Source organism: Cladosporium halotolerans (assembly GCF_011745625.1).
Source record: "Cladosporium halotolerans strain TM138-S3 chromosome Unknown Sca14, whole genome shotgun sequence".
Lineage (NCBI taxonomy): Eukaryota > Fungi > Ascomycota > Dothideomycetes > Cladosporiales > Cladosporiaceae > Cladosporium > Cladosporium halotolerans.
The window spans coordinates 343,154-357,733 of record NW_027191465.1 but is presented as its reverse complement, the minus strand read 5'-3'; the positions used below and the strand labels follow the sequence as shown (position 1 = coordinate 357,733).

The 14,580-nt window shown below is 54.1% G+C and overlaps 7 protein-coding genes across 7 annotated transcripts; 3 read left to right on the top strand and 4 right to left on the bottom strand.

Annotated features, from left to right (window-relative positions):
* Positions 1 to 751: 751 nt before the first annotated feature.
* pan2 (PAN2-PAN3 deadenylation complex catalytic subunit PAN2) lies at positions 752 to 4,598 on the bottom strand (the record flags this gene model as incomplete). Its single annotated transcript, XM_069373889.1, has 3 exons — positions 4,388 to 4,598; positions 4,182 to 4,289; positions 752 to 4,078 (listed from the first exon to the last, which is right to left on the bottom strand). Exons 1-3 carry the CDS (start codon positions 4,406 to 4,408, stop codon positions 752 to 754), a joined length of 3,456 nt encoding a protein of 1,151 aa, XP_069229610.1. The 5' UTR covers positions 4,409 to 4,598.
* A 104-nt stretch (positions 4,599 to 4,702) lies between these two features.
* On the top strand, positions 4,703 to 5,943 carry WHR41_05283 (uncharacterized protein). Its single transcript, XM_069373888.1, has 4 exons — positions 4,703 to 4,947; positions 5,008 to 5,053; positions 5,139 to 5,284; positions 5,426 to 5,943. The coding sequence occupies exons 1-4, from the start codon at positions 4,900 to 4,902 to the stop codon at positions 5,594 to 5,596; spliced, it is 411 nt and encodes a 136-aa protein (XP_069229611.1). The 5' UTR covers positions 4,703 to 4,899; the 3' UTR covers positions 5,597 to 5,943.
* A 20-nt stretch (positions 5,944 to 5,963) lies between these two features.
* Positions 5,964 to 8,211, bottom strand: WHR41_05282 (uncharacterized protein). The gene is made up of 3 exons (XM_069373887.1): positions 8,107 to 8,211; positions 7,055 to 8,047; positions 5,964 to 7,001 (listed from the first exon to the last, which is right to left on the bottom strand). The coding sequence occupies exons 1-3, from the start codon at positions 8,144 to 8,146 to the stop codon at positions 6,079 to 6,081; spliced, it is 1,956 nt and encodes a 651-aa protein (XP_069229612.1). The 5' UTR covers positions 8,147 to 8,211; the 3' UTR covers positions 5,964 to 6,078.
* A 1,673-nt stretch (positions 8,212 to 9,884) lies between these two features.
* WHR41_05281 (uncharacterized protein) lies at positions 9,885 to 10,546 on the bottom strand. The gene is made up of 3 exons (XM_069373886.1): positions 10,287 to 10,546; positions 10,154 to 10,218; positions 9,885 to 10,102 (listed from the first exon to the last, which is right to left on the bottom strand). Exons 1-3 carry the CDS (start codon positions 10,463 to 10,465, stop codon positions 10,095 to 10,097), a joined length of 252 nt encoding a protein of 83 aa, XP_069229613.1. The 5' UTR covers positions 10,466 to 10,546; the 3' UTR covers positions 9,885 to 10,094.
* Positions 10,547 to 11,385: 839 nt separating this feature from the next.
* Positions 11,386 to 12,322, top strand: WHR41_05280 (uncharacterized protein; the record flags this gene model as incomplete). Its single annotated transcript, XM_069373885.1, has 5 exons — positions 11,386 to 11,517; positions 11,567 to 11,633; positions 11,685 to 11,816; positions 11,870 to 12,175; positions 12,306 to 12,322. 5 exons carry the CDS (start codon positions 11,386 to 11,388, stop codon positions 12,320 to 12,322), a joined length of 654 nt encoding a protein of 217 aa, XP_069229614.1.
* Positions 12,323 to 12,423: 101 nt separating this feature from the next.
* On the top strand, positions 12,424 to 12,585 carry WHR41_05279 (uncharacterized protein; the record flags this gene model as incomplete). The annotated part of the gene is made up of 1 exon (XM_069373884.1): positions 12,424 to 12,585. The coding sequence occupies one exon, from the start codon at positions 12,424 to 12,426 to the stop codon at positions 12,583 to 12,585; it is 162 nt and encodes a 53-aa protein (XP_069229522.1).
* A 277-nt stretch (positions 12,586 to 12,862) lies between these two features.
* WHR41_05278 (uncharacterized protein) lies at positions 12,863 to 14,409 on the bottom strand. Its single transcript, XM_069373883.1, has 3 exons — positions 13,491 to 14,409; positions 13,204 to 13,434; positions 12,863 to 13,144 (listed from the first exon to the last, which is right to left on the bottom strand). The coding sequence occupies exons 1-3, from the start codon at positions 13,809 to 13,811 to the stop codon at positions 12,989 to 12,991; spliced, it is 708 nt and encodes a 235-aa protein (XP_069229521.1). The 5' UTR covers positions 13,812 to 14,409; the 3' UTR covers positions 12,863 to 12,988.
* Positions 14,410 to 14,580: the final 171 nt, after the last annotated feature.

The following is a 14,580-nucleotide window of genomic DNA, read 5'->3' as shown; positions in this document are numbered from 1 at the left end:
GCATGTAGCGGTGCAATTGGTGTCGGTGTAGGTCAGGAACGAGAAATAACCCTGGCAGCGATCCCGTCTGCACAGGCGAGGCTAGGGAAGCTGCCGAGCGTTTGGGACCTTGCGCTTGGGGCGGGGTGCGAAACGTCACTCCGCGTCGAGAGCTTCCAGCTTCCAGCCACCGGAGTGAAGGGCGTCATTTGACTCGATCCCAGACTCGTTTCCGCGGAAGTGATTGCAGTGCATCTTTGCAATTGCGGAGTGGTAACCAACCACCGATTCCAATCAACGCGTCAAGCTTGCTGTCGGCCTTGTGTCAACCTTTGAGGGCCGTTGTTGAAGTGTGTTCCGCCCCTATGGGAAGGCATTGGATACCTGCAAATTGCAGTGGCCATTCGAGTCTCATACGGGCTCATAAAGGACATCGGTGATATTTGCAAACCACTTGGAAGAAAACCCCACGTGCGAGGAAACCATGCGTGGTCGCCATGTGGTATGGCAAGCCAAGCGCCTGAGCGGTGCCTTTGAAGTCTGCGGCGAAGGTAAGCGAAGCAAGAGTCTAAATCCTGTTCATTTATCTCGCCTTGGCGCCTGCGAGAACCTGAAGCATAACAGTTATATCTTCAATATAACAGCATTGTATTCGACTTGTTACTATCTCGTGTGCCAATGCATGTACGCGCGCTGAATGTATCATCACGGCAAGCATGCCAATGTATATACAAATTCAAGACCTGATCCGCAAAACCCCCACTAACAATACTCATCTCAACGGACTCCCAAAAGCCTCCCTTGCCCCATTAGCACCAGCAACACCCCCTGGAGTCCCAACTCTCGAGCTCCCACTCATCCGCCTCCTAGGCGTACCCGGCGCACTACCGCCAGCGAAATCTTGCCCGGCGACTCCCTTGCGTTCTGCCGGAACTTTGAAATCGCAGGTCTTGCCCTTCACCCAGATCTCGTCGATCATGCTCTCCAGGATGCCCGCGTCAACGAACTCCAGGTACTTCCGCCACAGCTTCAGCGCCGTTGCGGCGTCTTCGATCGAGTCGTGGCCGGTCTCGGGGCCCGAGGACTGGATGTCCTCGCGCAGAAGCAGCCATGCCAAAAAGCGGAGGGAGAGCTTTCGGCGAGCGCGGGTGCCCAGTGAGAACAGCTCCTGCGTGTCGATGACTTGCGATTCCGGCACGTGGATGTTGATGGTGCGGAAGTCGCTTTTCAGGCCGTGTCCGATGAATTTACAGCCGAGGTTGAGCAAGATCCAGAGCTTCTTGTAGACTGCTTTGAGGTTGACCAGGACGTATCGGCTGGATCCGATGGTGAGATCACCGGGCTTGAGGCCGGAGAACTCGGTTAGGTAGTCTTCGATCGGCTCGTCGATGGAAATGTAATCATCCATGTACGGTACACCGAGTTCTGGCTCGTCGCCCCGGAGCACAGAAACGCGAGCGAGACCAGCTCGGTGAGGGCGGGTGATAGTTCGGGAACCATCAGCGCCGACATCGATTTCTTCTTTCATCAGACGGACAAACTCAGCATCGATTGCACAGTGAGTTCCAGTATGAGGAAGCGGGTCGCTAGTGAAGAATGGCCGGAATTGAGCGGGCGTGGTTAGACTCGGTTGTGCCACACTGCGATACAATGCCCTTGGGTCAATCTGAGCCTTCCAGCTATCGTCGATGGCATGAGACATAGACTTGACTTGGTAGGTGATGACGGCTGGGAGCTTCCACCGTGCGTCAAATCCTAGCCCATCTTCAGGCCCAATCTTGCGGACCATGAAGTCGTTGAAAAGGTGCCAGTCTTCTTGGTGCTGAGCATCCGGCTCCGAGATGCTTGTGTCAATCGTAGAGACAATGTGAGTCTTCTTAGTGTCTCCGAGCGTGACATCGGCGACAGAGCCCACTAGCTCATACACCGTGATGTCGAAAGCGCGCCGTTGCAAATGCGTCCGCAGATCTTGGCCTTCGTAGCAGTAAAGCAAACCGTCCTTAACGATAATGCCCACTTCTTTCGGCAGGAATCCGGGCGTCGCCCACAGCTGTCTAGCATCAGGTGTGTGAATAGCAGTATTCAAGGTTAGTACAGCTGGCACAGAGTGTACAACCCTTCTTGATGTGATGGGCTTGTAACCCTGGCATCTGGAGCACCAGCCACGCTGTATGTCGCATCGTTCGATAGAAGCCTTGAGCACTTGTGAAAAGTACTGCCTCATTGGGCGCGGAGATTGTTTGGGAAGCTTTGGTGGATAGATGAGGTCGTGGCAGTATGATATCTTTTGTTGTGAAGCCTCGTAGTTGCAATGTCCGCACTGGCTGACGGCGAAGCCTGTTGTGCCAAACGCAAAATGCATCTGATCCGAGTTTCCCGAGATTAAGCGATTATTCTCTTCCATGGTATTGAGTAGAAAGCGGTTGAGGTTCTGGATCATGACGGTGAGTGGCGTGTTGACAGTATGCTCCTCAAGGACTCCAAGCGCCGAGGCGGTCGACAACTTGCTGAGTGACTTCAGGAAGTTGGTTGCCTGGCAGCTTTTACCTTTAGCCTTTTCCAGCATGTCAATCAGAAAGCCGAGTTCACACAACATGCAGTTGTCATAACCGCAATCTCTGGCTGTGTGGTGCAGTGCCAGGTTACGGGTGACAGGGGTGAATCGATACAGCTGCAGGAGGGCGTTCGCATATGAGTTGACGATGTGCGTCTCAAGCCCTGAGTACTTCGTATAGTTGTAGTAGCCGAAGTCAAAGTCCTCGATGCCAAACTTGCTGTACTTGATTTCAACATTCTGGTACCAGACCGGCACATGAGATGCGGTACCGCCGCTGACAGCCAGATCAGCAAAGGTCTTAGCGACGTCTTCGCTCATGCGGCGTTGTGAATCTTGCGATGGTGCATCGTCGCGAGGCTTTTCACTCAAGAACTTTGGTGGCGCCAATGGCTTTTGTGATTTCTGCGTCGCCCGGGTGTCTTCTCGTTGGTATCGTCGCAGCTTTCGTGGATTGACACCAACCTCGCCCGTCACGACTCCTGTTTGGAACTTTTGAAGCGACCCTAAAACGGCAGGATCCACTTTTGACGGTGGCGCTCCAACTTCGTGTATCATACCATTTGACCAGACTGACAGAAGCATGTCTCTATAATAAGGCATGCCGATCAAGTTGAGCGCTGTGTCGGGAGACCAATCGAGTTGCCTTGCCGGCAACACATGGTCAGCAAACTCGGTTGGCCTGCCGTACTCCACAAATTGCATTTTCGAGGTTGATCCCCACAGGACAAGTTGGCAGTGACTGTCAGCCATTGCGAAACCTTTCCCTGACGGCATTACGTCCAGACCGCGAAGTTGAGCATCGAAAGTCTGGGCAAAGCGCATCATTGGCACGTCGGGGTTAAGAATGTCGATCGAATAGATTGCACCAGCCTGTGAGAGCACGGTGCAAGTCGTTGAAAGTTTTGGGTGCATGCGCACAAAAGCGGCTCCAGGAGGGAATGAAATGGGAGGGGCAGGTTTTTGAATCTTGAGATCGTACACTCGAACGAGTTGCTCGAGCGCAAGACCCTGATAATGCCTAGGCGCCCAGCCACAGGTGAGAAGGTAATCGCCTCGTGCATCCATATCGTTGATTGAGCCGGCATAAGCTTTCCAACTGTTCGTCACAGCAAGTGTGCGCAAGTCGAGCAGATAAATCGACCCATCATGAGCTGCAGCACAGATGCAGTTGCCAGCACGCTTCATCATGGTATATGGAACAGGAGTAGCCGGGGTGAGGGTCTCCGTGACGGTGCCTTTCTCGACGTCAATGCGGTAAAGTTGCTTTTGGCATCCGGCCACGACGATTTCGTCGGTGCCTTTTCCAGTGAAGCTCATACAACGCAGGTTCTCCATATCCGGGAGACTGATGTGCCATTGTGTAATACCTCTCCGCGAGGAGAGATGAACGCTCTCGTGAGAAACTGAAAGGACGCCACGATCGCAGAAGAGAAGTTGCTTTACTGGTGCATTGTTCGATGATCCTCGTTGATCGCGGCTGACGTGGCCGCGATAAGAGGTGTACTTCTGGAGTTCGGAGCCATAGAAAGAGGTGACACGACCCTACGCGAGCGTAAGATTCTATGTCGGTAAAGAAAGAGGATCCATATCAAGTTGTGGAGTACGAGATCACGAGGTAGGACAACCGTGGTACCTAAACACTTACATAGTCGTTGCCAGCCCACAGCAGCTCTTCTTGAGGATCGAAGGCGAAAGTTGTCACTGGCGTGGGTGGTGCATTTGGCGATGGACCAGGCAAAGGGATCCTCGCGGCCTACAGCGCACCGATGCCACGGTCAGCATCAAGAACGCGATATGGAGCGGTGCGATCGTAGACTAGCCGAGCAAACGCAGCCTGATCGTGAGTCGTACCTCATTCCAATCGGCCTCCATCTTAGCGGGTTATGGCAGGCATCGCAACGCGCAAGACGAGACGCGTGAGGCGTGCAAGAGGGCTGGCGAACCCGGCAGACGACACGGCAACTCGCGTGTAATTGTGCGGTTATGCAGTCGGCAAGCAGACAGACGGACAGCCGAGCCAAGTGTCGCTCTGCGCGGAAGAGCAAGTGAATGTACACGGAACGGCGGCCGCGGGCAGGGCTGACGTTGGGCAAAGGCAGGCATGCACGTCGGAGTCAATTGCCTGAAACAGATCGCTCTCGCAGGCCCGCTGAATTGCCCGCGCTCAGTTCCCGCATCCCCCACCGCAGCGGGCGAGCCTATCACCGAATGCTGACCGAATTGCGGCCCTGAGAGTCGGACAGATCATACCATACTATTTCGCTGCCTCGTCCGCCCTCAACACTACCCTCCCACCACCAGCACCTCGCCTACAAGCCACATCTCCCGCACCTTCCACCCTCCCCGATCCATTTCCCGCAAAAATGTCTCAGGAATTCACCTTCAGCGATGTGTCCGAGCACACCTCCAAAGTAAACCCGCCCACCGCCGCAAACAACCCACCTCGGATAAGATGACTGACTCCTCCAAAGAAAGACCTGTACATGATCATCCACGACAAGGTCTACAACTGCACCAGTGCGTCAGCACTCCCTATCTGGTGAAATATCGCCAAAAAGCAAGCATCAGGAGACTCCGAAGCTGACCACGTTGCGCATTACAGGCTTCGTTGACGAGCACCCCGGTGGTGAGGAGGTCCTCCTCGACGTCGGTGGCCAGGACTCCACCGAGGCATTCGAGGATGTCGGCCACAGTGACGAGGCCCGCGAGATCCTCGAGGGTCTGCTCGTCGGCACTCTCAAGCGCGGCGTACGTTTTCCCTCCTCCACTCCCCCACATTTGCGCAACCATACTGCCAAATATCGCGGAGCATTGCAACTGCGACAGACTCGCTCCACGTTTACCATTCCCACCGCCGAATTCGCGGACTGACATTCCCATCCGCCGCAGGCCAACGATCCCCCCGCCAAAGCCCAGCAGCAGCAGAGCTCCTCGCAGACCGGCACCGGCAGCGCCGGCAACGCCAACATGGGCGTCGGCCTGTACGCCGTGATCCTGCTCGGCGGCGCCCTCGCCTTCTTCGCCTACCAGTACCTGCAGCAGAACCAGCAGAAGGCATAAATCGCAAGCGTTGGTTAAGAGCAAACAAGAAAAAAAATTGGGGACGTGATACAGACAGGACCCTTTTGGTTGTTTTCCGCGGCCTGATGAGTTGAGACGGGCATCTGGCAGTGGATGATGGTCTGAGATCTTAGAACAGGCGAGGAGTTGGGCGGAGTTGACGGCTCGGAGATGGCGAGACAAGACAGGAGCATTTATACAGATGGAGCCGCTGCCGCGACGAGTGCGGCTGGTTTGGCTGAGCTTTTGGTTCGAGTGCGCGTCCTTGCTACACGCATTCATACTTTTTTCTTCTATATGATATATTCTCAACGAAGGCATATTCTTTCTTCGCAACGACACACACACGAGACACCGCTTCGCACGATTGAAGGAGACTGGCCAAAGGTTACAGATACTACGACCCACGGGTATGCGTGCTATGTACAGAGCTGACCTCCCAGACTCCGGTTCCTGCCTTCCAATCTGACGGACTCGTACAGCTACCGGTAAAAGTCACCAGGGTCTCCGCCGGCCATGCCCTGCTGGCCCTGAGGCTGAGGCTGAGGTGGTTGATAAGGCTGGTACGCCTGATAACCTCCATGCGGCGGCGCTTGTTGCTGCTGCTGCTGCTGGAAAGGCGGAGCGCTGCCTTCTGCGCCGCCAGAATGCTGCGGGGAGTACATGCTGCTCGGACTCTCAAGCGACATGTGCTGCATCTGGGACGGCAAATCTTGTCTTTGCTGTGGCGGAGGCTGCTGCGAGTAGGGGTCGTAACCGCCCATGGCAGTGGGGATGACGGTCGAGTGTCTGTTGTCGATTGGCGATTCGTAGCCGCCGCCGGCAAGCTCTTGCGGATTGCCTGAGTTGAGCGTGTGGATGCTGCCGGGGCGGATCTGGCCTTGGAAACCGCCTGGGTTTGCGGCTTGGGGTGGCGGCGCGCTGGGAGCGGAGTAGGCATCTGCTGCGGCTTGTTGAGGGGTGGGTTTGCGACCGACGGTGGCGGGTTGTGGTGGCTGCTGTTGATCTTGAACACCACCGGGGATGAAATGGAATGGGGCCGGCCCATTCGGAGGCCCTCCGGCGGGGGCATACGAGTTGCCGAAGCCAGGCTGTGGGTGTTGCTCGTTAGGAGGTGCGGGAGAGAAGTAACGTTGCGGGTCTTGCTGTTGTGGAGGCATGTTTGGTGCGGTGTAAGGTTGGTAGCCACCAGATGGCGGACCTTGTGGCGGATAGCCGGAGGGTGGCATCTGGCCGCCATATGGGGGCTGCTGCTGTTGTTGTTGGGGCGGTGGGTATGATGACTGGTGGTGGCGCATCGGGTATTGTTGCTGGTATTGTTGGGGCTGTGACATGGAGGCTTCCAGCAATGCTTCGTAGTCTCTTCTGGCCTTGATGAACTTTTCGTTCAGCTGGGTGAAATCGTCTGCTTCAATGTCAGTACGGCATTCTCATTCACGCTCAATAATCCAAGCATACCCTTCTTTTGCGAGTATTTCCCAATCAACTCGACAAGCTTCGGGCGAATGCTCAGTGTCCGCTGGTACAGCTCAGCGATCTCATCTTCCTCACGCTCGCCTCGTCTCCCGCTTCCTCCCTCCACACTGAGGAGCGCAAGAAGCTTCTCCACGCTGCGTACTTCTCCAAAGACCTCTGCCTCCATGTGTGCATCACGCTCAAGCTCCTCCTTGGTCGCATCCTGCAGCTTCTCTACATAGTTGAGAGGGAAAATACCAGTCTGTCCCCTCAAACTACCCTTCCACCAGTCCTTGTACACGCTCTCCAGAACCGCAATAATATCGTTCTTCTTGAAAGCCAGCTCGCCAGGCTCCGAAGGTGTGAAGTCGTAAAGTGCTCGTACGCGGCTCACTGTCGCAGCCGTTGTCCCAGCTGCCGATGTGCCAGCCTGGGGAGGCTGCGACTCACTATCATCCCCCACGGTACCATTTGCCTGGGCAGGACCCGACGTCGCCTTGTTTGAGTCCTGCACACTGAGCGCAAGCGCCATTTGGAGTTCCTCGTCCTCCTTCCTGCGATCCTCAGAGCTGATGGCGCTCTTGCTCGGCTTGCTCGGTGGCATGAGTCCCGGCTGTGTTTGGCGCAATCTGTGGTATGCCTGGTCCATGATCCCTAGCTCATGGCTGCCCTTGAACATCTCCGACCACGACCCCATCCGCTCCAGCACTTTCTGCTTGACTTGTCCGTGGGTGTTGCGGTCGGCTGCGAGGCGCAACAATGCATCGGTGAAGGCCTTCGAGGCAAGCTCTCTGTGAAGTTCGGGGCCGCAGTTCTGGCTCAGCGCATTGGCGAGCTCGAGGGCGTACAGTTGGACGTTGGCATTTCTGTGTGCGAGACGCTTGATCAAGGCTGACACAGCCTGCGAAGGACCGGAAGGCGAGGCGGCGACCCGGTCGCAGACATCTAGAATCAGCGACCAGTCCTCGTTCACGAGGTCGTCGGCGGTTGCTTTGACTGTGGTTGGAGCGCGTTAGTGCCGACACTCGGCGAACGTGGACAAGGGTGCAGCATACCGACAGCCTCCTCCATGGGGTTCTGCTGAGTGCGAAACATGTTGCTTCCGAGCAGCAGGCAGCTGAATTAAAGCTGAGTTAAGGAGGAGGTTTGTTGTTGCCTTGGGAGGGTCACATAGTGCAGCCTTTGGGTCAGGTCAAGCGACCTCCAAGCAGCACAGCCGCGCGGGCGGCGAGCCAGTGCGTCATGGCCTCTCGCACCAAGCCACTTCGACACGCCACTGCCTTCGTACATGCACGGTAAACTCGTCGGGGTCTGCAGGGAGAAAAACATCTACAAGCTCTCATTTCCATCATTTCTACACTTTGGACACGAACTGGATACAACAAAGGTTCTCTGCCCTGGTCAGTCCCTTTGCATCATGAGATCTGTCTCTCTCCCTTCTCACATCCATAACATGGGGTCTGTATTTGGAGTCAGAATTTAAGCCGACGAGGCACTACTGTTGGTTTCTTTCAACTCCGCGTCATCAGATTGCTTTTGCGAGTGCTGTCGTTTCCATTGTGTGAATGCGACCGCTGCAAGACCCAGCAGGCAAAGCAGCAAAGGGATCATCAGCCAACGGCCAGCTCGCTGGAAGTATGCAAGTCAGACAAGTGTTGATGAAGCACTTTATTAACGAGCTCAGCGAGACTTACTGCTCTCCTGCACGTTGGACGCCACCACGAGTAACCAAGAATCCTCGACATCTGACAAGCCCATGCCTCGAGCGTGAATCTTTGCCAACTTGACTTTTCGTCGGTATAATGCCACGTAGAGCTCGCATTTTGTCGGACACAAGCATGAGCAAATGTCACAAGCGTCATTAGCGACGAGAGTGCTATGAGCGCCATGACAATCAGATCCCAGCGCTGCTTTATTCGGACCTGGCACATCGTCCGCAACCAACTCCATTTCGCCGTCCACTTCCAAAGCCTTTACCTGTTGAGCTTCTGTCCTCGGATTTTCGACCAGCCAACTTGGGATCATGATCCTGACGAACAGCCATAGAGTGCCTGCGGCAATAGCAAAGGCTCCGGCAGCTAGAAGAGCTCGTGATACGCCAAACTCGAGTCCACGAGGCTCCAGGTCGAAGTAGTCGCAGTATGTTTGCGATCCTAGTGGCCAGCATTGCGACCATTTGCTGGCATATTTCTTCATGAACGCCAGAGCGGATACTTGAAGGTAGGTTACTGTGATGCCCAAAGCCAGGATGAATATTGCAAGCACGTCTGAAGCAACACGCTGCGGTTTGCTGAAGACTGCGTTTGCTGCCATTTTCGAGCAGAACTTCTCTTTCACGCTGACCTGATCCTGGGTACTCCGGCAATGGTTCGTGTGCACTTGATGATCGTAACGAAAGAAATAATGAGATCTCATTCTGTCCTTGTCTATCTACACACAGGTCATGGGGCGGTTCATAGGCGCCGCTCAAAGCCTGGACGGTGATATGCGCTGCAGGCGTGCGGCGCGGTCGCTCAGGCGCGCATGATTGTTGGCACTATATTTGAGACTACCAATTCTGACTACGGCGGGCATCCATCCATCAGAAGCGCCTAACGGTTGGTTAGCATGGCGAGACGACATGTGGCGGCGTTGCGCCCTTGCAGACTTGGCAGCCTGGGCAAAGGGCGGCGCGCAACAACGTCTGCATGCTCGTGTACGAGCCCGTCTGCCGGTGCTGCTACCGTCCCTTCGAAAGCTCGAGAATTTGCACATGGCGATTGGTGCTATTACTGGGCCAAGGGCAGATTGCCGACCATTTGGGAACACAGAAACGTCGGCGACACAGCCTTTGGTCTAGAGCAGACATCAGACATTCAGATTAACTCTTAGTGTGCGCATGTTGCCAGCTTTATCAAGTATTGTACGAGAAACACACCAGCCACAATTACGATGCATCCTTTGACAGCCCGATCGGAAGACACGTTTCTGTCCATGTTACTCGCCGTCACTTCTCCGAAAGCCCGACCATCAGATCACTACAGGCGCCCAGTGCTCAGCCAAACTACCCGTCTAGAAGCAATCAGCAATCAAAAGCTGGCACGCATGGCTCACAGGACTTACTGCAAGTGCATGTCGTCCCATATGAGTGACGGCTCGACAGATTCGGGACGCATTTGCCTCGACAGCTGAACAGCGAGGCAAGGTTAGTAGGTGGAACCCTGAGATTCCCTTGCTTCGTATTGGAATGGCTTACATCTTGTTCGTTGGGGACGCCGCGCAATAGCACATCGTGCGACAATCTTTAAGTTCGCCATAGCTAGCACCGCCTTCAAGAAGCTGTGCGCCTCCTGTGCAGTCTTCCACTGATAAAGCTGAAGCTGTGAGGAGTGCTGCAAGCTGAACAGCTCCGGCGAAGACGGTTCGGAACTTCATTCTCGAGTGGCGAATTGCAGTTGTGACGAAGACTGAGCTATAAGATGGTTGTTTCAACCCGCAGATTTGCAGCCTTTGGCAATATAAGCACTTTCACTGAAAGGCCCGGGTAGAGTCTGCTCAATCGCCTGCTCTTTGATTCCTTAGCGGCGCTGCAGCTCGAGATGTTAGCGCTTCGCCCAGTGTCGCGCCTAAAAATGTATACAGCAACAAGGTGCGCCGCAGCGACAACCTGCACAAATCATTGACGTTTGAACAACACCAGGTCCCTAAATTAAGATCACTTGGTCAAGAAACCTATCGCTTAGCCTGTGCCGCCGCTCATCTCGCGAACAGACTCCGCCACAGTCTCGCGAGTGTTGGAAATTTTGCTCGGCACAAGTCTCGCCGCTTTGTACGATGGCAACATGCTCGTATGTCACGGCTACTACGGGCATCGCTGCACAGGAGTCTGGTTGAGGGTGCCACGAGCGCCAATAGCCTTTTGCCAAACGCCGCGTAACTCGCCCTCGCAACATCACGCCGCATCCACGCAGATTTTCCGCCGATTGAAGGTTCAATGTCTCAGCTCATGCAGTTATCACTATACTTAGTTGGAGTTGGAGAACAAGGTATTCATTGCGCCACTAGAAGAAAGAATACGGCTTTGGATGATGAAAGTTTAAAAGTACAAAGATCTGCGGTTCACCTTGTCACAGCTGTCTCCATCGCTTGGACTGGTCTTTGGTGTCCGCAAGAAAAGCCCTTGAATTCAATCACTCACATTTCCGGATTCTTCGCTCCTCATGCATTGGCCGACACTCCAATTTGCTTCCAGAGCAAACACTCTTTTTGTGTTGTCCTGCTGGGTAGCTGGAGGGACAGCCTCAACATCCCCATGGAAGTCAATCGGCGATACACTCTCCAAAGTCGGCGATGTAATGGGTCCAATTGGGGATGCGCTCGGCATCATCTCGTTCCTCACCGAACTTGGCGAGGGTTCCAAGGGCAGCATATCAGGAACTCGATTGACAATCGGAGTCAATCGCGAAGGCGACAAGGACGATGATTTCGTAAGTCATCTGTCCACTTTCCTCAGAGATGCCGCTGACGTTAAAGAAGTACGGCAGAATCAGAGTCGTTTGGGGATTCGATGTTTACAACAACATTCTAGGCAGCTCAGACATGGGTATGTTGCCTTCTTAGTCCCCGATTGGCACGCAATCCTGACACACACTAGAAATAAAGCTTGACCAAAGTAGGGAAGGTGCTTCACACGATGTTTTGATCCACCAAGTGATGGGTCAAGAAGCTCAAGCTGCCTTCATCGACATCATCGCAAGCGACGACGGAATTTGCATCACCCATGTCAGTAAGTACAATATTTTGACTGTTTTCAGGGACATCAGTACTGATGTTTCCAAGCTGCCAATTTTCCAGAAAAAGGAGAGCCTTGGACCTGGACAGAAGACATCGGCGCGGCCTGTGGCCAAGCATGGCACTATGGCTCTCTACAGCGAGGCACCACGGAGTCCGGCGAGCCATACTTCCCAAAGTGTACTTGGATAGACACGGATGGCGGCGTAGATATCGACAAAGATCCTGTGCCCATCACAAACCGTCAGATGAAGATCAATCTTCTGGCTTATGGTGGCGACGCTGCCGGCAAGGGCTTGGACTATTACTGTGGGGCAACCATCTTTACACATGACAACGCAGATCCCATTGCAGGTATGCCGCCCAAGGGGCTCATTTGCCCTGCCTGTACACGCGAGAAGCGACATCTAGCTCCCGCATACTCAAGCCAAGCGACAAATTCTACTGCGGCTCAGTCGCGGCACCCACTAACGAGGTCAGACAGGTCCGCAAACGAATTGATCGTCAATTCTCGTCCTCAGCAGTCAGCAATCAGACTTTGCCACTCGAAAAGCTCGCGGGGATCTGACTTCGCTTCCACGGACGAGGGTCTTTTCTGCGACATGGAAACCAAGACATTATATCCCTTGTGTAGCGGAGAGATACAAGCCGGATGCTTCGACCTACAGGCAGATGAGTTGCAGCTGCGCAAGCGTGATGGTCCAGGGCTCTTTTCGCGAGACACGCCCGTCAAGAAGTACAAGAGCATTAGCTACTGGGACTGAGGTTTCCAATATATGTTACGCACTCGAATACGCTGGATTTCACATGTGGCCCAATCCTCCAACATTGCTTGCCCCTTCTGACAGAGAGAGATATGTCCAGAAAAGCTCTAAATATGCTTGCCCCTGCAGTCCAATATCATCGGTCACGACTTGATTGAACCGACCTCCGCTCACTGGAGCTCGTCGTGACGTCTCTTGTACCACGTCGCCTGCACCACTGGCACGGCACGTAAGGATTGGCATTCGGGAACAGTCAACTGTTGACAACGTTTCGAACTTTCAGCAACGGATTGAGGTCGATCCGACCGAGTTGCGGTAGCTTAGATACAGCAAAACATGATCCACAGGCCTGAAAACCCGACTCCCGGTCTGTCGGATGTCTGCGAGTCAATTCCGATTTGGCTCATGCTGGCATTTCGTACTCCATATGTTCTTTCTCATCCTTCTCATCCATCTCAACACGCGCACGTGGAATCTGCCTTCGCCACTCCAAGAAGCCTAGCAACCCAAGAGGAACAAGGCAGAACAACAACGGAAACATAAACCATCGGGCAGAGCGCTAGCCATCAATCAGCCTCTCGACAACTATGTTTTACACAGTTGGTGCCTGAGACTTACCGCAGCAGTGCAGGTCTGATTCCAAAAAGTGTAATACTTCATCGTTGTGGACATCTGACACACCCACGACTCGATGGTGAATTGCTGCTCGCTAGAATCTTCGTCGGTGTACCTCCACTTTGAGCTGGAATTTTGCGCTAGATGTGCGTATATGGAAGCTGCCAGAGCGAAAATCGTCGATGCAAGTGAAGTTACCACAGAGAGTAGTCTTAGTCGCTGGACCAGGTACTCCTGTGCCATGTTAGATCTTATACTCGTTCGGAACGAGGGGGATTGTCGGAGCACACCTTCTGATCGTCCGGCCTTCGCCTGCCTGTGACCAATCGTGGGACAAGGACTATGTTGCACAGAGACGTGATGGACGCAACGACCGCGAACGCTCCGGCCATCATCAAGAGTGTCGTTGGGTTGCGCATCAGGTGGAGAGGCGTCAAGTTGAAGTATCGGCAGCGGCTGGTCGGGAAACCGTAGCAATAATCTTTCGAGCCGTGTTTTCGCAAATCGTCGACAACGGTCTTCTCGAAAATGACTGCCGAGATTCCGATCAAGTACACCGCAAATGCGAGCATAGTCGATGCCTTTCGCTGGAAGGCAGGAGTGGGAGTCATGGCGGCGGTGATGTTACGGAAAATGAGATTGAATCAAAAGAACCTTGTTGACTGGAGTATGACTTGACGAGCGGTGGTATAGCTCTTCGCGATCCATCAGTCGAGCCTACCCGTCAGTGTTTATCATGTTTAAGCCTGGCGTCGGTTAGTGAAACTACGCGCCGACTCGAGAATGTCCCCACAGCGCGTCGCAACGCCTCAACGCCGCACTCGTTTCGATGAGGCACAGTATCATGCGGCGCATAACGGACAACTCGATTGATCTATCTCCGACATTCGCTTGTGGCGCTTAGGATATTCTTGGTCGTGGCGCTTATACTTGGACGTCGATGGATCTTCATCAGGGCCGTTCATCAATGTTGATCGCCCATGCACCGCTGTGAAAGCTCGATGACTGTTGCCAGGAATCCTTTCTCGCGAATGGCTGGAAGCGTGAGATGTACCAACGTTGTGTACTGGTATCCATCGACCCCTCGTCGATTTCGGTTGTACAGAGGGTGGACAAGCGAGCCAACGATTGGATAAGCCTCGTGCATTATCGATCTAGAACAACCCGACGGTGATACCAAAAATACAGATAGCTCATAGACACGTTTGGTATCATTCAGACTCCTTCCCATTATCTCAGCGAACAAAATGCCCGAGTCCATCATACATGCAACGGCGTCGTCGAGCCTCTTTGCTTTAGACATTTCAAACGCCGCTGGACCTCGGCTGCAGCCCCAGAGCCGCATCACAGCCCGCATAACGGCGGGCTACGCCGCGACAA

Excerpts from the sequence above, each read along its gene's own strand:
- WHR41_05278 (XM_069373883.1), bottom strand. The coding sequence starts at position 13,811 with ATGACTCCCACTCCTGCCTTCCAGCGAAAGGCATCGACTATGCTCGCA. Across the intron at positions 13,435-13,490 it reads GAAGGCCGGACGATCAGAAG|GAGTACCTGGTCCAGCGACT; the intron begins GTGTGCTCCGAC and ends AACATGGCACAG. Across the intron at positions 13,145-13,203 it reads ATCAGACCTGCACTGCTGCG|CGCTCTGCCCGATGGTTTAT; the intron begins GTAAGTCTCAGG and ends ATTGATGGCTAG.
- WHR41_05283 (XM_069373888.1), top strand. The coding sequence starts at position 4,900 with ATGTCTCAGGAATTCACCTTCAGCGATGTGTCCGAGCACACCTCCAAA. Across the intron at positions 4,948-5,007 it reads TGTCCGAGCACACCTCCAAA|AAAGACCTGTACATGATCAT; the intron begins GTAAACCCGCCC and ends ACTCCTCCAAAG. Across the intron at positions 5,285-5,425 it reads TCGGCACTCTCAAGCGCGGC|GCCAACGATCCCCCCGCCAA; the intron begins GTACGTTTTCCC and ends CATCCGCCGCAG.
- WHR41_05282 (XM_069373887.1), bottom strand. The coding sequence starts at position 8,146 with ATGTTTCGCACTCAGCAGAACCCCATGGAGGAGGCTGTCG. Across the intron at positions 8,048-8,106 it reads CCCCATGGAGGAGGCTGTCG|TCAAAGCAACCGCCGACGAC; the intron begins GTATGCTGCACC and ends CTCCAACCACAG. Across the intron at positions 7,002-7,054 it reads GAAATACTCGCAAAAGAAGG|ACGATTTCACCCAGCTGAAC; the intron begins GTATGCTTGGAT and ends ACATTGAAGCAG.
- WHR41_05281 (XM_069373886.1), bottom strand. The coding sequence starts at position 10,465 with ATGAAGTTCCGAACCGTCTTCGCCGGAGCTGTTCAGCTTGCAGCACTC. Across the intron at positions 10,219-10,286 it reads GCGTCCCCAACGAACAAGAT|CTGTCGAGGCAAATGCGTCC; the intron begins GTAAGCCATTCC and ends CTCGCTGTTCAG.